At 40.9% G+C, this 25,649-nt stretch overlaps 1 protein-coding gene across 1 annotated transcript in view; it reads right to left on the bottom strand.

Moving 5' to 3' along the window:
- Positions 1-24,933, bottom strand: part of agps (alkylglycerone phosphate synthase) — a 153,310-nt gene extending 128,377 nt beyond the window's left edge. Inside the window, exon 1 of the mRNA XM_041201287.1 lies at positions 24,710-24,933. Coding sequence (XP_041057221.1) covers positions 24,710-24,885 — 176 coding nt within the window. The 5' untranslated portion in view covers positions 24,886-24,933. The remainder of the gene's footprint in view (positions 1-24,709) is intronic.
- Positions 24,934-25,649: the final 716 nt, after the last annotated feature.

Genomic DNA, 25,649 nt, shown 5'->3' with positions numbered 1-25,649 from the left:
GAGTTGGAAGAGTCCGGAAAGGCCATCATGATGGCAAAGAAACTGGAGGCCAAAGTTTACAGGTTTCAAGTGAACTGCATTATATTGGGGAGGAAGTAAAATTCACACCACACAAATGCCAAGCAATGACCATCTCTAATAAAAGGATGTCTAACCATCACTGCTGGGAGATTTAATAGCATTTATCAACATCAAATCCCCCATCAACATTGTAGAGGTCATTGTTGACCAAAAGCTTAACTAGACCAGCTACATAAATACTGAGGCTACAAGAGCAGGTCAGAGGCTGGATATTCTGCAGCAAGTAATTCACCTCCTGATTGTACCCCTCAACCCCTCCCACAAAGCCACTGCACTATCTACAAAGGTACAAGTCAGGAGTGTGATGAAATACTCTCCATTTGCCTGGATCCCCAACAACACTCAAGAAACTCAACACCATCCAGAACAAAGCAGCCACTTGATTAGCACCCCATCCAGCACACCACAGCCAAAACATGCACCATTCACACGATGTACTGTGGCAACTCGCCAAGACTTCTTCAACAGCAAGCCATTCTATCGCCTAGAAGGGCAAGAGCAGTCAGTGCATGTGAACATCACTACCTTCAATACCCGCCCCTCTCAAACAGCACTGTGGGAGCACCTTCACCATATGGATGGCAACAGTTCAAGTAGGTGAATCACCACCGCCTTAGAGGGCAATTAGGGGTGGACAATAAATGTTAACCTTGCGAATGAATATAAGAGTCCCACCAGCTTTGGATACCAAACTAGAAAAGGAATGTGTGGGAGAGAGGAGAGTGAGAAATTAACTGTTACAGTTACAGTGTTACAAGTAGGAGGGAGAGTGATCATATTATTAGCTGATCTCCTGAAAGCAATATCCAACCTGAGTCTGAGGATACGTTGTTTTATAAATCAGGACTACTGATCCATGACAATTGGGTAGGTCAAATTATCTGTTTATCATTGTACACGTGTGCTTATTTATGCACATCATAGCACTTTGTGAATATATTTGTGTAGAAACTTCAAAATCAGTAGCTTTGATTACTATTAAAAGCTTAACTAGGTAGTTACTTTAATCATTTCAGAAAAATCCCAGAAGTAGGTCAGATGAAGATTCAATTATCAAGTGGAGTGTTGGGTGATGTGGATTACTAATGTGGGGAAGATAGTACTGGGCTCAAATTGGTGTCAGCCAGTGTAGAAGCAGTAAATTAGGATGCAAAAGTCTGGAAGAATTGAGGCAAGTTGTAAAATAACAGGAGACAGACATAATGTTCAAGTACACTGGGAAACAATTTGCAAGTTTAAGAGATAAGGGATGAGGGTGGTGGGCAGAGTTGCATTGGGAGTGGGTTTTTGAAGAACCAATGACAAAATGACACTATTGGGGGTCTGGGTCAGGTACAAGAGTAAAACTTGCCCCACTCTACTTATAGTGCATTTTCTCTAAATGATGCTATTTGTAGGTACCCTATATGTTCAGTTGATTTTTATTGCTTTATGTATATTTGAGCAATCAGCTGCATGTGCAACACTTCACATATGTAATATTTTCAAGTATCATGGATGAGCTAGATATACACATATATTTGTGACATAGTAAGGGGTACCCTAATGTCTTTTTACCCTCTAATTGTTCTCGTGATTGCCATAAAATCATATGGCTGAGTAAGTAAAGAGACAAACTAGTTTAAGCACAGCTCCACTTTAGCAGCGGAATAATGCATTGTGCACTACAGAGTAAAACACTCCTTTCTCATCCTCTTACTTCCCATAAGCAATTTATAGACGATTGCAAGTGTTATTTTTTCTTATAAAACCTTTTAACCCTAAACTATGATATAATGAAACTCGACAATTCCCTGAATATAAAAACACTCAACTTTCTTTTACAGCCAGAATTGAGAAATTATTCTTCACTTTGCCAATTCTGTTAAATCTCAAATGTCAAGCAGTGACCTTAAGTCTCTGATTACTTTGGAATCAGTGTGCAGTGCACTACAACCAAACAGCAGTATCAAATATAGTAATGTTACATAAATGTATATTTAGCACTTTAAACAGCAACATCCCTCTATTTATCCAGATGGTGGCAGTGTTGCACTGTTGGATCTGCTTCAAGTTCCCTGCTTTACTGTATGGTCAATGTGTGTAAAAAAAAATCACCAAATTACTCTTTTCCAGGCAAATCAGGTTGAAAATCAGTTCACCAAATCCTAGTTTTAAAAAAAATTGTAAGATTTGGATCTAAAGATGTGACAAGTTAAACGAAAAGTGCATCACAAACTTTAAATTTTACAAAGTATTTCCAGTATGAAATTTTTTACTAATTTATAATTTATTAGGTTAAAACACATTAAATGGTACCTTAGAAAGTGTGGCCCATGCTTACATGTGCTAGAAAATTATTTTAACTAAGTTACTACACATAAATATGAAAACATCACGAATCAATTTGTCATTTGAAGAACAATCTAAATTAATGCATTTCACAGACAGGAGTCAAGATTAGAGACCAGATAAAAAGCTACTTCAAGATTGGGCAACACAGCTGGTTAGGACACCACTACTGCTTCTGAACAATTTAAATCCAGCTCAAACTGATGAAATTGAAGTTTATTTTTTCTGCACTGTCAAAAAAGTAATGGATGAAATTAACTTGGATACCGAGATTGAAGCCATCCATTACACAATACTGCTAATTTATACAAAAATAAGAGCAAACTGTGGACACAAGGTTCATTGTTTTGGAAAACTTATACTATCATGATGGAATAATGGAAATTCTATTTGATCCATAAGTCACATTCCTGCTTTTGGTATTAACATGACCTTTTCAAAGAAGAGGACATTTTTCATGCAAAGTGGAACACTAAAATGCAGTGTTCTGAAGAAGAGTCATACGAGACTCAAAACATTAACTCCATTTCTCTCCACAGATGCTGCCAGGCCTGCTGAGCTTTTCCAGCATTTTCTGGTTTTATACAAAAATGCAGGGGCACCATGGAAGGGCACCTGCCCAATGTGAGAACTATATTGGCGCAGGGACATAGATATATCCTTGTCTTTGCCAGGTCACTGGTAGAGGCCTGGAAGTAGGCCACACACCCATGGGTTTAGGAATGATTTATGATTATATGGTGCACTGATCAAACTGTTCTCTTTAGAGTTGAATGCTTTTATGAATAGTACAGCATATTTAGATATGGATTTATAGGCTCTATCCAAGGTACTATCTGGTTTTTAACCACAACTCAGATCTGAATTCCCCCAGAAAGAGATCGATGCAGCATGCTCACAGTCCAGACAGACAATTAAAATTTAAATATTTTGAGAACATACTTCAAAGCAATCATCCGTTTACAGTGCCATCACTAAATCATTTCAGTGCAGCACATGTATAGTCACATAAGGAAATTACAAGATAAATATTCTTGAAAGAAAACAAAGAATTTAATGACCTATGTATAAACCTGTTTTTGTATCACCCTTTGACTGTAAACTCCTAGTGTAGTTTTCAGAGGCACATACTATTTATATTTTTAAAAAAGCCATCCACATTTTGGATGGAATGTTCCAAGTTTTTTTGGAACTGGTAAATGAGCTGCTATGATAATACTGTTTCATATTTACATCATGGCATTGTTTCATGATGTCACCATGTAGAACCGTTTCTATCATCTTAGCAGTCACGACATCACTACTCTTTGTAAGCGAGCTGGCAAAAATTGTCAGCACCCACATGCCTTAAATGTTGAGCTCGCATACTGCAGCAGACTGGAGCAATTATCTGTGTCTTCATCCAGCCGACAATGTAACAGCAGCCAGAGATGATAGTGCCAAACATCCCAGCTCTTTAACTCCTAGTCTGTCTCTCCCTCTTCAGGTCCCCACTTTATTGCTGCCCTCTCAAAAGTATCTAAAATGCTGACAATTCTCAAACCTCTCAATTGTGTTGTGTATAATGGTGGGCAATGAAGAATTATCAATTATTTTAAGTTTCAATCTCTAGAAAGAACTAATAATTTATGTAAATTCCCAGAAAGCAGGAAATTTGATTTATGTATGCACATTAAGATGGTTAGGATTACTTTAATTAATATTCAGAATATAAATCAGAATCTTTTCTTTTAGCAAAGCAAGTAAGGAGTGATAAAAAGTTGGATACTTTCTTAAACATGCTTGTGGTGCTATGGGTGGGTTTAACATTTAGTGTTCAGCTCAAGTGTAGCACTATACTTTCTGGCGAACTTGTAATAATGTAGCTGAATAAAACATTAAAAGTAAAAAATAAACAAAAATCCCTAGAAACAAACATCATCTGTGGGAAGGTAAGATTGGCATTTAAAATCCATGGTCCATGATCAGAACTGGAAGTTGTTATCGATGAACAGTTCATAAGGAACAAAGACAGATAAAAAGGGGAGGAGAAAAGTATTCCCAGACTGAAAACACTAACCCTACCTTGCTTCCCCACACCTCCCCCCACAACCCCTCCACATTGATGCTGCCTGATTTGCTGAAGGCTTCTAGCATTTTCTGTTTATCTGTCAAATTTCCAGTGTCTGCATTCTTTTGCTTCCAATTGCAAGTACGGAACTGCATCTGGAGCAAGTTTTATCCAGCCATCATCAGTCAATGTATATTGTGACTTCATCTTACCAGGATGTTCCTCAATTCCATCCATCAAAAGGCTGGAGAAGCACCTGAGGGTTCCAAAAATCTAGTGTGTATGCTAACGGGAATGCACTGTCATCCTAAACAGTGGGCAATGTGAATCACCTCCAAAATGTAAGAGTGGTGGGATCAGCTTACAGGAATCAGTAACTCCACTGAATCAAGATTAAATTATTTAAGTCTTATGAATTTGTATCAACTCTCACCGTATTATTAAAAAGATTAAAAATTCCTGTTCTTCACTAAAAATCAGATCACAAGGCCCATGCAACACATTTGTCAAGTTATTAGCATAATATGTGCTACATGTGCAGTATGTAAGACTGTGCATGTATAACATCATCAAAGCATGGCACAGATTACAGAACCTAGTTTACAGCAGGAAATTTGTCTTGAAATTCAGTTATTAAGCAGTAATCATTCTTTTTTGCAGCTGTTTCACCTGTACTGCTACTGCCCTCAAAATACCAAGATTTTGGCCAGCTCTGGACAGATAGGTACATGGATAAACAGTGCATAGCCATTAATATTGAATAATATTACCACTCACTGTGGTTTGTGAACCTTTATCACCACTTTGTATCAAATTCTAGTGAAGTAGGATAACTGTTTCTACAAGATTGCTGAAGAAGTCTAGATTTACTAAATGTGAAAATAACAATTTAGGTATTTTACAAAAAGGGAGAAAACTGCATTAATAATTGTGCATTGTAATTTAACTTAACTGTGCCTTTTTCTGTCTCTTGCTTATTTACAGTTTCAATAATGCTCAAAATAAAAATTGATCCATGCTTTTTTTTGGCGCCAATGGTCCATCTCCCCCTCAGTTTTTCTCATGTTTGACATTAAAAGTAGAACTTAAGAAAACATGAAAAATCTTTTTTAAAACAAAATAAAACTAACTTCATGCAAACCAATTCACAAAAATCTCAAAACCTTCCCATTCTAAATTCATCCTAACTACTAGTTCTTCCAGTGTTATCGTAGCAAAATTTACCCCAATGACCATCCCATTATGTCATAATTGACTGAAAACGAGACTAATGGGTCTATAGTTTGTAGGGTGGGATTTTACGACCCCCTGCCGAAGTCAATGGACTTTTGAATGACTCGCTGCATTTTATGGCCCCACCCCTGCCGTGATGGAGCCATAAAATTCCGTCTCTGGTGTCTGCTTCATCGTTTATGAATATGGACATTAGCTTGTTTCCAATTCTAAATTGCCAAAGAAATAAAGTTCATATATATTAACCTATATATAAACACAATGTACAATAGGTTACAACCATCTCTGATCCAGTACCATCTTTTCGAAAATGCACAGCACAAACTCATTAAACATGTTGTCTCTATCTTCAGAATAGCTAAAGTACATCAACTTCATCCAATTAAGAGTCTTCATTTCATGGTATAAATATGAAAGCTATGATTATCTTAACAACTGCAATGGCATGTATAGTAATTTGCAGACAACAATCCTTTTTGGGGTTTTCTTTAATTTTTACATAACAAATTTACTTGCAGAAATTGCCTTACAATGCTTTTTAATAAAATGTCTGCAAGTATTTCTGAGGGGGCTTAATTTTCGGGTATTTAGGGCAAATCTTGAGAATGGATAAGAAACTGGGTGAAATCTAGGTAATTAGTATTCATTAGAAAAGTTATGATCGGATTGGAGAAAAGAATACTGACTGTAGTTTTCAGTGCTAAAGCCACTTGGGCCTGTTGCAACAGTCAGCACTTTAGACAATCCAAAATCCAATCACAGGACCAAATACTGAAGACAATTCTTAGATTGAAGTCAAGTTATGGCCTGGATAGAGATTTTTTCTCAAACTTGGCTTCTAATTCCTGGACTTCTCTGGACATCAAGACTATGTTTCTGGGCGAACAGTGGCAGCCTCTGTCTCACAAGACAGCAGTTTGTGCCGTGGTCAATTGTGTGTTAACCATCACCTGGTGTGGCTTAGGAGCCCGGCTCTGGTAAGACAGTCTCTGTCATATTTGCTGCAGAGGAAGACATGGGCTGAGAAGGTGCACAATTCACTGGCCTCTGTTTTCTCTGGGCCCTCTTCTCAGCCAGCTTAGCTGGCCACTGACCTCTTCCATTGCCCTTCCAAACAGCCGGTCTCCAGAGGTTACGGCCATCAGCAACCGTCTCCCATTTTGACCGTCTGTCAATATCTGCCATCTTCATATCTCACTTGCAGCAGAGGCTTGGGCATCCAGTGGCCAGTTCACTGCACAGAAGGTCTTTTCATACACTACCTTCATCCATCTATGAATGTGGCCGAACCAGCGCAGACATCGTTGACTCAACAATTAGAGTATGCTGATGGAAGTAACACACTCCACAACTAATCATTTAGTAGTACAGAATTTGAGTATTGCTGAAAAAAGACATTTTGTCGAAGCTTTTCATCTTGCACTCATCAGGATAAATTGCAAGAATACCAATGTCGGGGGAGCAACAACTTTATACCATATGAGAAGAGAGTGCTGATAGATTGGCAAGTGAACTCTGATCAATAGAGACGTTGCCATGGAGAATGCACCAGTTAATGGTGTCTGACAGTTAACCGCCAAGCATTGTTGGAAATTTAAATCAGACATCTTAACTCTGATTGGTCAAGTCACTGCCCTGAGGAATGAACCAGTGAATGGCTATCACTTAGGTTGTTTATTTGGAATAGGTGCAACGTGTACACGTTCTGTCTGCGAAGAACAGAGCCTGTGTATTAATATATGTAGCTTCCAGTACATGCAAATGCGCCGCACTGCGTGCCCAGCTGACAATCTTAAATTGGTTATCCGCATAATTCTTAGCAAACTGAGGATTATTTAGCAAATTTTAGCCTATCACTGAATCACATCTAATGTTGAACACTGTGTTTTGAGTTTTGCAAGCACAGGCTGGTTACCTTGCCCATTACAAACAGTGGAAGGGATATGCTGTTTGATACAATCCACCAGTCTTTGGATGTACAGCCTACTTAGCTAGGATCACACTGGCATAAATTCATTTACCACATTACATGAGATAGGCAGAATGTCTTTTTGGCTTGAAGGCCGCATCCTGTTTGTAGTGAATACCACTTGTGTTGCTGCTGCATAGTAGCAGCGTGAAACAGCTAGCTTCACCTGTTGCTCAAATTTGTGAGATACCTTGCCCTTCCAGGGTAATCCGAGGTAGACTGGGGACTTTTCAGGGCTGAAAGTGATGGCCTTGGGCCCGTTCATGAGTTTGCTCGATACACAGTGCAAAACAATCTCTTCATTATCCCACAAGATGTCTTTGATGCATCCTACTTCAGCATCAAGCTTGCATGGTTAGCAAACAGCTTGGGCCCTATTTATGAGGTTGCTGATAAGGCCAATCTTATAGTGTGTGGAATTATAAGAATCCCAACATGTATACTGACCAGTGAAGATGAGCTTGTGGTAGGCTGTGGTAGAGAATCCCTGGTGGATTTCTCAACTAGTACGTCAAGGAAAAGGAGTTTGACTGCTGCACTTCAAAGGTGAATTTGAGAGCAGAATGGAGCCCATTAAGACATGTAAGGAAATTATCACCTGCTGCTACAGATTTAAATATAACATATGTATTATCCACATATTGGAAATATGGTGACCTTCTCGTGCCAAGAATACTTCTGAAACAGTGAAGGTGGAAACTGTGCGGTCTTTTCTCCTGCCTAATATATGTTGTCCAAGTCTCACCACCATACTGGAGTTCACTGAGAATGCAGGCTTGGTAGACTTGCAGTTTGGTGTTCTCTGTCAGATTTCTGTTGCTCCACATTCTCTTACTCAGCTTGGACATAACAGCTGCAGTTTTTGCAATGCGTTTCAGCATCACCATTGCTGGTGATTGTAAAGCCTATATACGTGAAGCTATCAACAACCTCCAGCATCACATTATAAATGCTGATAGATGGCAGTAGGGCAACATACATGACATCTGTCTTCTTGATGCTGCTAGCAAGGCCAAACATTTTACAGGTGTGAGCGAGTCTGTCCATTTGCCGCTGAAGGTGTTCCTTGGCATGGAATACTAGTGCAGCATGGCCAGTGTAGAGCAATTCTCTGATGAGGACTTGGCACACTTTTGTCTTGGATCTCAGGTGAGCAAGGCAGAACAGCTTTCTATCAGTTCTGGTATGTAAGTAGACATCCTCTGTTGACAACCTGAAGGCATATTACAGCAGCAAACTGAAGAATTTGCCAAAGAATATGAGTACCAGAACACAATCCTGTTTGACCCAACTGCAGATCTCAATGAGTTCCAATGGTGCCCCATCATAGCTGGCTTTACTCATTATGTTGTCATGGAAAGAAATCAGATTCAGTAGCTTTGACAAGCAGTCAATTTTCTCGAACGGCTTTAATAGACCGCCTTTCTCACATGGTCGAATGTCTTGGTGAGATCGATGAAGGTTATATATAGTGGTCTCCTTTGTTCACAGCATTTCTCTTGCAAATGCCAGACCGAGAAGATCATGTCAACTATAGATCTTCCAGTTCTAAAACCACACTGGGATTTGAGATAGATGAGTTCAGTCAGGATCTGCAGTCTGCCAAGGGCAACACAGGCCTTTTCTGACGATGCTCAGCATGGGAGATACCTCAATAGTTGTTACAGTCACTGCAGTTATCCTTGGTCTGGTACAGAGTCACAACCTTGTATCACGCATATCCTGGGCACTGCACCATCCCTCCAGCAGAGACAGTGAAGTTTATACAGATGCTGCAGGAGTGACAGTTTCCCATGCTCGAGTTCAGGCAGTATAGCATCTGCACCTGGAGCTGTGCCCATGGCCAGCAAGTCAATAACTTTGCTAAGCTCCTCCAACTTGGGTTCAATATTCAGCTCTGTGACAGGCAGGCTCAAACAGATCAATGTGACGCATCGAGTGGGTGAAAATAGTTAACATGCTTTCCACTTGTAGGTGCTAGTTTGCTACTCATTTTCAGCCTGCACAGCTGGTTATTTGCAGTGCGAAAAAGAGCCAAATATATAAGTCTCTCCATCGGAAAATCCTCATTTGTACAGAGCAACGTTGGAATAAAACAGAAGACTGCTTGTATCTATAATCTGCTGCTGCTTTTTGCTCTGTAATCTGTGGAAAAGATCTAGAAAAATGTGAATCTAGATCTTCTATCAAACTTGAGTTCAAATTCCTGGACTTCTCTTGACATCACAAAGATGCAATTTTCACTGCCTGAAAAGGGTTATCAAGGCAGAAACCCTCATAGCATTTAAAAACACACATATTTGCATTTGAAATGCCATAAACCACAAAGTTATGGACCAAGAACTGTAAAGTGGGATTAAATTAGTTACTACTTGTCCGACATGGACAAGGATGAGATTTTTAAAATTAAGTCGTTGGTCAACCGGGAGCCAACGTAATAGGTCTGTGAGCACAGTTCGGTGAACAGGATCTGGTGCAAGTTAAAACACAGGCAGCAGAGTTTTAGGTGACTTTAAGTTTAGATGGTAAAATGTGGATGACCAACCAAAAATCTTGGAATAGTCAAGCATAGAGGGAATGATGACAGGAATGACAGTTTCAGCCCCAGATGAGTTGAGACAGGGATGATGTTCTGGAGTGGGAAATAGGTGGTCTTACTTAGTGATGGCACAACTGAAGTTGGAAACTTATCTCAGGGTCAAATGTGACATTAAGGTTGCGAACGAACTGGCTTAATCTTAGACTGTTGCCAGGGAAAAGGATGGAATTGGTAGCTAGAGAATGAAATTCTGAGAGGGAGCTGAAAACGATGGCTTTGGTCTTCCCAATATTTAATTGAAGGAAATTTCTGCTCATCAAATACTGGATGATAGCTAAGCAGTCTGAAAATTTAGCAACAGCGGACGGTGTGGTGAGGGAGAGGTGGCGGCATCAGCATACGTGTGCAAAGTTTAAATTAGTTTAGACAAAATATCATTCCAGTTCCCTGTGAAAATTGGTCAACAGTAGAAAACTGCCCATAATTTGGCTCCTACTCCATATCTCAAATACACATACATGGATGAGGAAAATGGAACTGCCCTACTGGTGCAATCAGATTTAGAGAGCATTTTCTGCAGTTGGGTTAAAGTACGTGTTGGAAAAAATTGTGGCATATGGATCTTAATGTAAATTTTTTGTATTTGTTCATGGGGCATGGGCATTGCTGGCTAGGCCAGCATTTATTGCCCATCACTAAATGCCCTCTGAACAAGGGCAATTAAGAGTCAACCTGGTTGAGTCTCATGTAAGCCAGACCAGGTACAGTCCGCAGATTTCCTTCCTTAAAGGATATTAGTGAGTCAGATGGGTTTTTACAACAATTGGCAATGGTTTCACAGTCATCATCAGGCTTTTAATCCTGGATTTTTATTGAATTCAAATTTCACCATCTGCCACGGTGGGGTTCTGGAATATTAGTCTAGTGACAATGCCACTATGCCACCACCACCCCATGTGCGAGAACTCAGCCAATTTTTAACCTATAAAAGGATAGAACAGGGTGCTTTCTGAATGGTGCAAAGCTAGGAGAAGTGGAGGCCCAAAAGGGACTTGGGAGTACCACAGACCTAGACATGAACTGAGGAAAACCCCAGTGATGGAAAGCTTTGGGAATCAAAGATTCAATGACAGCTATTCTTTCCATGCATGCTACATTTGTCATACATCATGTCTCAAGTTACTCATACTCTATCCCAGATTATTTACTGAAACAAAATCTAATTGCATTTGAATGAATCAATGTTATCTTCTTCCATCTTTTTCCTAGGGAGTATCTTCCAAAGGTTGATCACGTGCTCCCTGAAATGCTTCTACAGATAAGTAACTTCAATGTAGAGACATTCAAAAATCAGCCAACTAACTGCAAATTAGCAAGAATGTTCAAATCCTACAATAGCATATCATATTCACAGTTGATGTCTGCCATCCTCATTAGCTTTGTAGCATCTGTGAATTTAATAATTGAGCTTGATGTAATTATTTGCTGCTTTAAAAAAAAGCACTTGCTTTACCTGTACTTAGATACTTAGTATCTTTAATATTGTAAAAGGTCCCAAGGCACTTCACAGGAACATTAATAAAATTTTAAACTGAGCTGCATAAGGAGATGTTAAAACAGATGACCAAAAGCTTATCAAAAAGGTAGGTTTTAAGGAGCACGTTAAAACAGGAAAGAGGCAGTGAGGTGGGAGATTTAAGAAGGGGACTCCAGTGCTTAGGGTCTTGACAGCCAAAGGCACAGCTGTCAATAGTGAACCAATTGAAAACTAGGGATGCTTAAAAAGCCAGAATTGGAGGAATACATATCTTAGAAGATGGTGGAGCTGAAGGGGCAAGGCCATGGAGGAATATGTAAATAGGTTAAGAATTTTAAAATCAAATTGTGCTTTAATTGGGAGTCAAAATAGGTCAGTGGGCATAGATTGATGGGCGAATGTGAATTGCTGCATGTTAGGACATGGGTTGCAGTTTTAGGTGACCTCAACTTTCCAGAGGGTGGGATGTAGGAGGCCAACCAGGAATAATCATGTCTAGAGGAAACAGGCACATGGATGAGGGTTTTAGCAGATGAGCTGGGGAAGGGGCAGGGTTGGGCATTATTATAGAGATGGGAATAGGCCGTTTTAATGATGACACAGATGTGCAGTTGGGAGCTCATCTTGGATCAAATATGACACCCAAGTTGTCTGGTCATGCCTCAGACAGTTGGCAGGGAGAAACACAGAGTCAGTAACTAGGGAACGGAGTTTGTGACAAGGGTATCAGTCTTCCCAATATTTAGTTGGGGGAAATTTCTACTCATCAACTACTGGATGGCAGACAAGCAGTTTGACAATTTAAAGACAGTGGAGGAGTGGCGAGAGGTGGTGGTGAAATGGCAGTCACCACAATTAGCACAGACTCTGAACAGGGTGGTGGGAAATGTTCAAACGTGAAGTATACACAAACTAATAATGCAATGTTCATGAAATTGATTAATAAAAACACTTCTAAACCTCGCAAAAATGTTTTTTTTAAAATAGGTATTGAAATTTATTTTCCTGAACTTATGATGTATATGTATGACGTGGTAAGATGTAACATCTTATGGTGTTTCAAAATGAGGTAGTAGAAGTGTACACAAAGTTGCATTACTCAAGTTAGGCAAAGTGATCAGACAATTGAAATGCAACAAGACAGAAAGGTTCAGGAGAGGAATTTCAGAATGGCAAGACATGATAACTGAAGTCACTTGCTGAAAGTAGTGTAAAGAAGGGAATGTACAGCAGGACACCTCAAGTACATAAACTGCACCCATTGATAAAACAATACAAAGAACATGCAATGTTTAATTATTTGTTTTTACGTTTGGAAGTATAAAGTCACATTCAATATTTTTTGTTTGGGGGACACGAAAGGGAGGAAAAATGTCAACTGGTGTTCACAAATTAAATCTTATGTTTTATGGAATTATCTGACTTTCCTTAACTCCATTCTCAAAATACTGTCCAAAGTATCCATTATTTTATATTGAATTACAGGAGCTTGAATGGAATTCCAAGACAAACAATAGTCCGTCCAGTTTTGAGATACATACATCATTACAATTTGGACATAAAACTTTCAGAACAAAAGAGAAGTTTACACTATGATCTTATTTAAAATACATGCTGTAATGAAAGGAAAATTGTTTTTAGATTAGACTTTAAACATGCTATGCCAATGATCTAAAAATAAGGGAACAGTCATGATAAATTTGTGATCCCCAGTGTTACAGAGCTGAATGTTAGCAAGAATATTAATCTTGGGAGATTTATCCAAATACATTATTTTACTTATAGAAGGAGACATCTTCCTTGCATTATTAACCCTAATCCACCTGTCCGCAAAAGATATCAATAGTCCAAACAGAGGAAAAATATTGATTTTGAAAAGGTGACACTGATAGCAATGCTCTAGCACTTGTCTCAAGTAAGTTACCGCCTATAGTACATTTACTACTGCAATACAGTAGCTAAAGTGTAATGTAAATGAAGGCCTTTGGTTGCACTTAAATTTCCACTGCAGTTAAGATTAATAGCACCAGATTTGGGAAGACAATGAGAAAGAGGTCCAGGACATCAATCTACAATAGACTTTTACAAATTAATTTCAGATTAGTATTTTCACAACTAATCACCAAAAGCATTTACTGCAAAGTTGCCAGGGTCACCTAAGAACATAATGTAATATTAACTGATACATCCTTCACAAAAGAGGACGAAGGAGATCCTTGAGATAATAAACTTGTTAAGGTGGCATAAATCCATTCTGCATATGAATCTAAAATATGACAATGTAGAAAACTTCATGTTGTTAATAACTACTGGCTCTTCTGTAAAGTTACACATGGTAGGTCAGAGGATATAAAACAAAAACAGAATTACCTGGAAAAACTCAGCAGGTCTGGCAGCATCGGCGGAGAAGAAAAGAGTTGACGTTTCAAGTCCTCATGACCCTTCAACAGAACTGAGTGAATAATAGGAGAGGGGTGATATATAAGCTGGTTTAAGGTGGTGGTTCTAGGGACAAGCAAGCAGTGATAGCAGCAGATAGTCAAAAGATATCACAGACAGAAGAACAAAGAGGTATTGAAGGTGGTGATATTACCTAAACGAATGTGCTAATTAAGAATGGATGGCAGGACACTCAAGGTACAGCTCTAGTGGGGGTGGGGTGCAAAGGCTAACAGGGCATAAAAGATATAGATTTAAAAATAATGGAAATAGGTGGGAAAAGAAAAATCTACATAAGTTATTGGAAAAAAAAGGGGGAAGAAACGGAAAGGGGGTGGGGATGGAGGAAGGAGTTCAAGATCTAAAGTTGTTGAATTCAATATTCAGTCCTGAAGGCTGCAAAGTGCCTAGTCGGAAGATGAGGTGCTGTTCCTCCAGTTTGCGTTGGGCTTCACTGGAACAATGCAGCAAGCCAAGGGCAGACATGTGGGCAAGAGAGCAGGGTGGAGTGTTAAAATGGCAAGCGACAGGGAGGTTTGGGTCATTCTTGCAGACCGACCGCAGGTGTTTTGCAAAGCATTTACATTTGGTCTCTCCAATGTAGAGGAGACCGCATTGGGAGCAACGAATGCAGTAGACTAAGTTAGGGGAAATTCAAGTGAAATGCTGCTTCACTTGAAAGGAGTGTTTGGGCCCTTGGACGGTGAGGAGAGAGGAAGTGAAGGGGCAGGTGTTGCATCTTTTGCGTGGCCATGGGGAGGTGCCATAGGTGGGGGTTGAGGAGTAGGGGGTGATGGAGGAGTGGACCAGGGTGTCCCGAAGGGAACGATCCCTACGGAATGCCGCCGGGCCGGGGTGGTGGTGGTTTGGGGGGGGGGGTGAAGGGAAGATGTGTTTGGTGGTGGCATCATGCTGGAGTTGACAGAAATGGCAGAGGATGATCCTTTGAATGCAGAGGCTGGTGGGATGATAAGTGAGGACAAGGGGGACCCAATCATGTTTCTGGGAGGGAGGAGAAGGCATGAGGGCGGATGCGCAGGAGATGGGCCAGACACGGTTGAGGGCCCTGTCAACAACCGTGGTGGAAAACGTCGGTTAAGGAAGAAGGAGGAAATGTCAGAGGAACTGTTTTTGAAGGTAGCATCATCAGAACAGATGCGACGGAGGTGAAGTAACTGAGAGAATGGGATGGAGTCCTTACAGGAAGCGGAGTGTGAGAAGCTGTAGTCGAGGTAGCTGCGGGAGTCGGTAGGCTTGTAATGGATATTGGTGGACAGTCTATCACCAGAAATTGAGTCAGAGAGGTCAAGGAAGGGAAGAGAAGTGTCAGAGATGGACCATGCGAAAATGATGGAGGGGTGGAGATTGGAAGCAAAATTAATAAAGTTTTCCAGGTCCCGACGAAAGCATGAAGCAGCACCGAAGTAATCGTCGATGTACCGGAGAAAGAGTTGTGGAAGGGGGCCGGAGTAGGACTGGAGCAAGGAATGTTCCACATACCCCATAAAGAGACAGGCATAGCTGGGGCCCACGGAGGAAGTGAGAGGAGTTAAAGGAGAAATTGTTCAGTGTGAGAACAAGTTCAGCCAGACGGAGGAGAGTAGTGGTGGATGGGGATTGTTCCGGCCTCTTTTCGAGGAAGAAGCTAAGGGCCCTCAGACCATCCTGGTGGGGGGATGGAGGCGTAGAGGGATTGGACGTCCATGGTGAAGAGGAAGCGGTTGGGGCCAGGGAACTGGAAATTGTTGATGTGACGTAAGGTATCAGAGGAATCACGGATGTAGGTGGGAAGGGACTGGACAAGGGGAGAGAGAAGGGAGTCAAGATAACAAGAAATGAGTTCCGTGGAGCAAGAATAGGCTGACACGATTGGTCTGCCGGGACAGTTCTGTTTGTGGATTTTGGGTAGGAGGTAGAAGCGGGCCATCCGAGGTTAGGCGACTATCAGGTTGGAAGCCGTGGGAGGATCAGAGGATATGAGGTCAGAGAATATGTTGGCTTAGAATGACAGGAGCATTAACTATTAACATCTAAAGTGTTCCCTTTATTAAAATATAAATGCATGAAGTCAAAAATTCTACAATTTAACTTAGTGAAGAAAAAATACAAATTGAAGGCAACTTGAAAACAAAGTGATAAAATCAGGGAAATACTATGAATGCAACAATGCAGGGTAATGCCACACAATTCGGAATTATAAATCTTTTTCTCCTGTTGTAGTTATTTGTTAAAAAATTATGCAAGAATGTTGGCGCTCTATTTCAATTTTTAAAATGTCCGAACTATAGCATTTTAAAGTTACTGAAGAAAGAGAAAAGTGAAAGTTTAAAAAAAAATGAATTTGAAACAACGCAGCATGCAAATTCAAGAAAGCCAAAAGCAGCGCCTCACGTGAGCAAACAGACATAACAGTAAATAAAATTGAAGAAAAAAGTTGAAAAGCATGAAGGTATAAAAAAAACTGAAGTCAGCCAAACTGAAATTTTCATCTTAGACCCCAAAATAATGGCGTGCCTCAAGAGAAATTTTACTACTGCATACCTTTCTCCAGTCTTACAGATCCTCGAACTCAAATTCATGCCCAATAAATAGTAACTTTTAATATGTAATACATGCCTATTGCTTTACGGAGTTCATCAGCGTATTTTATATCATACAGAATTTAAGGTATATGATCACCCAAAATTTCTGGCAGATTAAAAAATAGTTTTGCAAAAGCCCAATTGGACTTCACTGTGCTGCAGCAAAGGCCTCATCCAACTTCCAAAATTAAATTAGAAAGTAGTACTGTGACAGCTTCTTCAAATTCAGACATTTCTCATCGTTAAAAGGAAAGAAAAGACGACCCATTTAGTGCTTTCCACAACCCCAGGATATCAAAATTGGCTATAAAGTGCTTTAGGAAGTGTAGTCATTGTTGTAATCTAGGGAAACACAGCAACCAATTTGCAAAGTCCTAACATCAATGTACATAACGATGCTGGCCGAGGGAGAAATGTTGGCCAAGACACTGGGAGAACGGTAAATAGTGCCATGGAATATTTCACGTTTCAGAGATGACTGTTTAATCCTTTTAGTACTGCACTGAAGTGTCAACTGGGATTATGTGCTCATGTCTCGAGAGTAAGACTTGAACTCAAACCCTTAACTTGGACCAAGGTCCACTGAGCCAAGGCTGACACCAGTGCAATGAGTGATGCAACAGGTCTTAAGTGTTTACCTTGAGAGAACAGGCTCACAAAAGTCTTATTTTGAGCAGTCATTGACAATGGGAAACATGGAAGGTTAGCCAGGATGTGCTTCTGGCAACCTAAAGTCAAACAGACTCAGTTATTTAAGTTCAATGGCTGTTTTAAGTATCAAAGTAAACAAGATAATAAAGAAAGATGACCAAGGACATAAGTGCAATATCGACAAGCGAGTTGTAATATTGCATAGAATATATTTTTGGCAGAATGAATAGTAAACCAACCATCAAGGCAAAAATTCCAGAGCATTCAACAATTTTCTGTCAGTGTAAAGAAACAGGTCTATCACATAGCGAAGAAGAGAAATGTCAGTACAATTAGAGACAAATGTTAAATGCGTCCAGTTATTAGTTGCTTTTTGTACCATCAAGTGCATAATATTTACCTCCCAAAAACTTGCCTGATCTCCTATTTCAATCAGGGAAAAAAAATTGATATTGAAATCCTTAAGGAAATTCCACTTTGGTTAACTTGCCTCCATTCATTTCTTACTTATATATAAAGAATACAGTACAAATACAACTGTATTTGCAAATTGGGAAACTAACGTTCTCATTTAAGCTTCTTGTTTATGGTGCTGCTCAAAGTTGAGCATCATGGCCAAGAGGCTTCCTTATATTGTAGCAGTGTGACTGAACATGATCTTGTTCAGTTCCCACTGACTGTAACTCCCAGTAACCTAAAACCTTAACTCTGTATCTATTTTTTATGACAGGGCATCAATAAAACAGTAATTAGAGGAAGCCACTCTGCATAAACCCTATGTGACTGTGAATGAAGATTTAACTTCCCTTTTAAATGTATAAACATGAAAAAATTTAATCAAAGATCAGAGTAAGTTATTATTCCATATATATCCATTCAGCAAGGAAACCTGACCAAGCAGAAAATACTTCATTAAAAGTAATTTTCAAATTGTTTCCCAAACAATTAGTGCCTTTACATGAAATGTATTGAAGTTATTATATCTTCACAAATCAGTGAGCATTTCCATTGCTCATTTTAAGTATACAAGGAGATGTACTTTAACCTATTAACAAGAAAGAAGTTTTATTTGAAATCTATAGACACAAAAATTATAACTGATTACAGATATATATTTTTGTTATTCATTCTCAGGATGTGGGCACTAACAAGGCCAGAATTTAATGCTCATCCCTAGAGTCCACCAGCACATGGTGGGGAGTTAGCTTCTTAAAACCACTACAGTCCATGTGGTGAAGATGCTCTCACAACACGGCCAGGTAGGGTCTTCAAGGACTTTGGCTCAGCCACAATGAAGGCTCAGTGTTATACACCCAATTGAGAATGGTGAGAGACTTGGGGGGGGTTGGAATAATTTGTTCCTAGCGCTAGTTGCTCTTCTAGTTAGTGGAGATAATGGGTTTGGAAGAGGCTGCCAAAAAAGTCTTGCTGAGTTGCAGCAGTGCATTCTGAAGATAGTACACATGTGCAGCCATGGTATTCCAATGAAGAAGAAAGCAGATGTTTAACCCACTAGGATAGATTTTGATATGAATGTTTTATTCTTTGATTGGATGTGGGCATCGCTGACAAGACAAGTATTTGTTGCCCATCCCTAATAACCCTTGAACTGAGTGGCTTGCTTGGCCATTTTATAGGGCAGTTAATATTCAACCACATTGCTGTGGGTCTGCAATCACATATAGGTCAGACCTGGTAAGGATGACAAATTTCCTTCCCTAAAGGGCATTAGCAAACCAGCTGGGTTTTTATGACAATCAATGACAGTTTCCTGGTCATCATTACTGATACTAGCTTTCAATGCCATATTTTTCGTGAAATTTGAGCCAGTGTCCCTTGAGCACGAATTGGATTATTAGTCCCGTGGCAAGTCCAGCAAACTACTTTGTTAGTGTCAAAGCTTCAAGTGATGCTGCAACTACATCCAACCAGGCAAGTGGACAGGATTCAATCATACATTTGACCTATGCCTTGTAGGTTGTAGAGGGAGTCAGCCACCCCTCTCAGGCCTCTTCTTCAGCAGTCCCTCAGGATTAAGGGTATCTTGTTTCCACACCAGTTTGATGGGTTCTGAGATTCCTGCAAAGTCCAATGTGCAATCTGCAGACTCTGCCACATGCAGAACAGGTGGTGCTTGAAGGGTCAGGCAGATGAGATATTTGGAGGTTTGTGTGCTCCTTCAAACATCTCCACTTTGCCTCCGCATGCTCCCGAAATCTCTCCCCCTGTGGTTGGTGCCTTCCCGACATCTCCATCTTGGTCACTTACAAGCCAGGGACTCCCATCAGTAAGTGGGGATGTCTGACCTCTTCATGGATGCTTTGAGGACATCCCTAAAAGGGTCCTCCTGGGAGTCTCCTGCTGTGACCAAGTTCTGAGAAGAACCGCTACTTCGGGAGTCTGGTGTCAGGCATACGAACGACATGTCCCACTCAATGGAGCTGGTTTTGAGAGATTAATGCTTCGATGCTGAGCAAGTTGGCTTGGGAGAGGACACTGCTGTTGTATCTCCTTTCTTGCCACTAGATTTACAAGATTTTGCGAAGGCAACATTAATGGTACTTTGCCAGTGCCTGCTGTGGTATTTTAGTAGCCACAGTATTTATGAGGCTAGCTAAGTTTCTTGTCAATGGTGACTCAATGTTGATATAGTGGGGAACTCAGAAATGATATGCCAATAAATGAGAAATTTGAGGTGACAATGCTCTGTCTTGGATTTGGCCAGTGCATAACGTGTGTGGTATGAAAATATATCTCGTTAATTGACAGCACGAGCATGGATGCTCTCCAGGTCTTGCTGAAGATGAACATGCACTGCTTCACTGTATGAGAAATAGGAATAGAGTGCAATAGGTGCACAGCCCCCAACTTCTGATCTTATGAAGGAAAATTATTTGTTGAAGCAGCTGATGATAGTTGGGCCTAGGATGCAGTCTGAGGAACTTCCGCATTGATGCCCTGGGACAGAAATGACTGAACTTCAACGCCAACAATATTACTTTGGATCAGGTATGACTCCAACCACAGGAGAGTTTTCCCCCTCAGTCCCATTGACGTCAAATTTGCTAAGGCTCTTTGGTACCACACTCAATCCAATGCTGCCTTGATGTCAAGGGCAGCAACTCACCTCATTGCTGGAACTCAGATCATGCTCGTGTTTGGACCAAGGCTTGAATAAATTCTGGAGAATCTCAAAGTGAACATCAGCAAGCAGATTATTACTAGGCTGCTTGTGATAACTCTTATGCCTTGACAATGACTAAAGGTAGGCTAATGGGGCAGTAAATGATCAGGTTGGATTTGTATTCCTTTTTGTGGACAGGATATACTTTTAATTCTTTCATGGGATGTGGGTGTGGCCAGCTAGGTCAACATTTATTGCCCATCCCTAATTGAGAAGATGGTGGTGAGTTGTCTTCTTGAATCGCTGCAGTCCAGGCGGTGTAAGTACACCAACAGCGCTGTTAAGACCCAGTGACAGTAAAGGGACAGTAACATAATTCAAAGTCAGGATGGTACATGGCTTGGAGGGAAACTTGCTAGTGATGGTGTTCCCATCCATCTGCCACCCTTACCCTTCTAGATGGTGGAGGTCACGGGTTTGGAAGGTGCTGTCGAAGGAGCCTTGGTGAGTTGCTACAGCACATCTTGAAGATGGTACACACTGCTGCCACTGTATGGTGATGGAGAGAGTATATGTTTAAGATGGTGGATGGGGTGCCAATCAAGCAGGTTGGTTTGTCCTGGATGGTGTCAAGGTTCTTGAATGTTGTTGGGGCTGCACTCGTGCAGGCAGGTGAAGAGTATTCCATCACACTCCTGAATTCAAATGCTGCCGCGATGTCAAATGCAGTCACTCTCACCTCGCTTCCAGAGTTCAGCTCTTTTGTCCATATTTGGACCAAAGCTGTTATGATCCCAAGAGCAGAGGGACCCTGGCAGAACACAAACTGAGGGTCAAAGAGATTATTGCGGAGTATCTGCCACTTGATAGCACTATTGAATGCACCATCCATCACTTTGCTGATGATTGAGAGTTGGCTGATGGGAGGTAATTGGCCACATTGGACGTGTCCTGCTTTTTGTGGACAGAACATACCTGGGCAATTTTCCACATCACTGCATAGATGCCAGTGTTGTAGTTATACTGGAACAGCTTGGTTAGGGGCATCACTACATCTGGAGCACAAGTCTTCAGTACTATTGCCAGAATGTTGTCAGGGCCCATAGTCTTTGCAGTGTCCAGTGCCTTCAGCCATTTCTTGATATCACATGAAGTGAATCAAATTGGCTGAACACTGGCATTTGTGATGCTGGGTCCTCATGAGGCCAAGATGGATCATCCACTTGGCACTTCTGGCTGAAGATGGTTGCAAATGCTTCAGCCCTGCCTTTTGCACTGATGTACTGGGCTCCCCCATCATTAAGGAAGGGAATATTTGTGGAGTCTCCTCCTCCAGTTATTTAATTGTCCACCACCATTTACAACAGGATGTGGGAGCACTGCAGAGCTTAGATTTAATCCGTTGGTTGTGAAATCATTTAGCTTTGTCTCTCACATGCAACTTACACCTTTTACCATGCAAGTAATCCTGTGTCGTAGCTTCACCAGGTTGACACCTCATTTTTAGGTGTGCCTGGTGCTGCTTCTGGCATGCCCTCCTGCACTCTTCATTAAACCAGGGTTCATCTCCCAGCTTGAAGGTAATGGTAGAGAGGGGGATATGCCAGGCCACAAGGTTACAGACTGTGGTTGAATACTACCTCCCAACTGTATACCACTGTGCCACCCACCACATGGATGGTGATGGTGATGTCTGGGACATTGCCTGTGTGGTATAATTCCATGAGTATGACCTTGTCAGGCTGTTACTTGACATCTGCGGAACAGCTCAAATCTCACTGAAGTACAGGAAAAATAACTTGTGTGAAAACATGCTAGCTCAGTCAGTGAATACAAATATGTACCATGTCAATTAACATGAAAAACGATGTTTTATACTGAATTGCACAATTGATTACTAATCTCTTGAGAATTAGCAAAATTCTTGCAACTGCTGAAAAAAAGAGACATGTCAAAACTTCTTGTCTTGCACTCATCAGGACACTTCACAAGAATGCCAATAGAAGGGGAAAACAACAATTTGCGCTGTATGAGAATTGAGTACTAATTGGTTGGCAAGTGGACTCTGCAAAACTCAAAACACAGTGCCCAACATTAAACATGCTTATGCAATTGGACAACATTTGCTAAATAATCCTCAGTGTGCTAAGAATTACAAATTTAAGACTGTCAGTCGGGCTCACATTGTGGCACATGGGTGTGTACAGGAAGCTACACATATCAATACACAGGGCCCTGTTCTTTGCAGACAGAAAGAACAAGTACACACATTGTGCCTGTTTCAGCTAAACAAACTAAGTGACAGCCATTCGCTGACTCATTCCTCAGGGCAATATCTTGAACAATCTGGGTCAACCTGCCTGGTTTAAATTTCAAACAATACTAGACAGTTAACTGTCAGTCACCATTGGTGCATTCTCCATGGCAACGCCTCTACCAATCAATCAGCACTCTCTTCACATACAGTATAAATTGTTATTTTCCCCTTGTATTGGTATTCTTGCAGTGTCCTGATAAGTGCAAGACAAAAAGCTTAGATATCCCTTTTTTTCAGCAATACTCAAGTTCTGTGCTACCAAACAATTATTTGTTCTTGTAATTGTTAATCCTGATATATAATCATTCAATAATGATGAACTGAAAAACCAATTTTATATAAAACAAATCCAGATTTCTGACATGCCACAGCATGATTATGTGATTATCAGAATTCAGTTAGGAACCACAGCATCTTCACATCAGTCAGCTGAATGTGGCCTAGACTATATGGCCATATAATATACGCTGTATTTTTGCAATCAACTTGAGTATCATTTCATTAATTACCAGTCATTATGTTACAATTCTTTATCCTTCACACATCAATTACAAAGTAGCACTGACCGCACATCTACTGCAATCCCCGAGGCAAAAATGCTGAATTAATCCTCAAACAAAATTCTCATGTACTTCATTATAAAGCTGTAATGAAGGATTAAACTATAATCCACAAAAATGAACCTCAAATAATGTCAACAAACATCTGAACCTTGAAAGATCTTCAGTCCTCAAAATACATATAAAATCAAGTGATAATCTATATCATAACTGAACATAGAAACCTTGCCATATGCACTGTTTTTGTCAGTGGTCTGAACTCCGTTTGTCTGACATGAAACCATGAGTAACACTTTAAATTCACTTACTAATGAAGTGGATATCATAGCTTCCATATATTAATATTGTTTATCTGGTATATTCATGTTAAGTACGAAATTCAATCAGTTTATAAACTACTCAAACTTAACTCCAGCAGTTTACACCAGAACTTTAACTAATTTCTGTTTTGTCATTCCTAATCTACAATTTGCAGTTTAATCATTTTATTAATCTAGTTATTCGTAAGCAGATACAATGTCAACATGCTAATCTACGTTAAACTCCCTGCCCGGTTTTGCAGAAAAACATTCTGTAGATGTATCCAATTAAGTTAATTTGTTTCATAAATAACTTCTTGTTAAATCTTCAGAGCACAAAATATGCATCTTAGAAAAGCACTAGTGCCATTTTCCAGTTGTGATTAGATACACCAGGGGGAATCTGAAGCGCCCTACTGTTTTAAAGAAAACAAAGTCTCCAAAGAGAATGTACCACTAGATGTCACAGCGTAATGTCAGAAAATAAGTTACGTAGGCTGGAGAAACATCAGACCACCAATCACCCCATCCTATCACTACAACCCAACACTAACTGGCATGCAAGTGTCACTTTTCCATTTTATGCACAGTTCAAAATACTGATCTAGCATATGACTAATTTGAAACTTTGCAACTGAACAGTATTATGCAATACAATAAAGTAAACGAGTGATTGTACAGATGCCTCGACAGCTCCAATTTTTACTACTTCTGGTTTTCTCCATCAGGAGTTGTTACTCCACTTTTGCAGAAAGCAACTCACACGCCCCATCAGTGTATTTATTATTTAGACATCTCACTAAAACCGATCCACCCCGTCCTGGGCCCGAGCTGCAAACTCTGAGCGCTGTCGCCCTTCCAGACAAACAAGCCTCTCTCCTTTAAAACTGGACCAGAACCCAGCCACAGAGGTGGGCACCTCCTCGCCGGACGCCCTAACTCCTTCCCCCTAGTCCCGACTCCCGGTCCCGCCGCGCCCATTCAAACCGCCACCCACCTCCGCCTGGGGATGGTCCCGGCTGATTTAGTTGCACTGTCTGCGCTCCCCGGCTCCATAGCTCGGCACTGGCTCAGTGCTGGTGGAGGTGCAGGTTCGGCTCTTCGCAAGTGCCCCGCCATCACCCGCAGCCGTTGCCGGGCACGGGACTCCCTGCGCTCTCCCTCTGCCGCCATTCTTCCGTGTTGTGGCTGCCAGCCGGGGTCAGGGGTCAACTCGCAGCGACCGTCCCAGCAACCTCTGCGCGCACTCAGCAGCAACAGGTGGGGGGAGGGGATATGTAGTCAGAATGGATTTCGATCAAATCTATCCAAACTCAGCTTTCATAGGCTATCAGCGACCTAGCTTCCAGTTTCAAGAGATGAAACTACTCACGTGGCAATACTAGATTTTTCAAAAGCCTTCGACAAAGTTCCTCATTAAAAAGTTCTTGTTCAAACTTCACTACTATGGAATCAGGCGTCATTATTAAATTGGATCCGGCACTTCCGAATCAACAGAAGTCAAGCAGCGGTGTTTGAGAAGCATCCTTTCCTAGAAATGTCCTCTCCACTGTGCCCCAGGGAACTGTGTTGGGACTCTTACTCTTCCCAACATAGTGGATGGATTCTTATTGAGGTGTTGGGGATGGTCCCCGCAGTTGCAGAGCTAGCGACAGGCCTGCACTGCCTTTTTCTGGGAAGTCCCACCAAACCACATGCCAATCAAGCAGTGGCGATGCCAGCAGTGGGCTTTCCCTTGGAATCAAGACCCAGGGGCACAAGTCTCACATACCAAGTGCTACCAGCCAATTAGAGGCAAAAGCTCTTGTGCTCAGTAGTGCCACTAGGGAGGCCGTGGCTGCTGCCATAAGAAAAAGGAGCAGAGAAAGAGACTCCAAGCAGAAAAAGAGCTGCGGTTGGCAGACCTTAAGTGGAGAGGGCTCAGGAGAAATCCTGGC

The sequence above is a fragment of the Carcharodon carcharias genome, chromosome 12, assembly GCF_017639515.1.
Source record: "Carcharodon carcharias isolate sCarCar2 chromosome 12, sCarCar2.pri, whole genome shotgun sequence".
Taxonomy (NCBI): Eukaryota; Metazoa; Chordata; class Chondrichthyes; order Lamniformes; family Lamnidae; genus Carcharodon; species Carcharodon carcharias.
The sequence above is the reverse complement of the archived record's forward strand: the minus strand, read 5'-3'. Positions and strand labels throughout refer to the sequence as shown.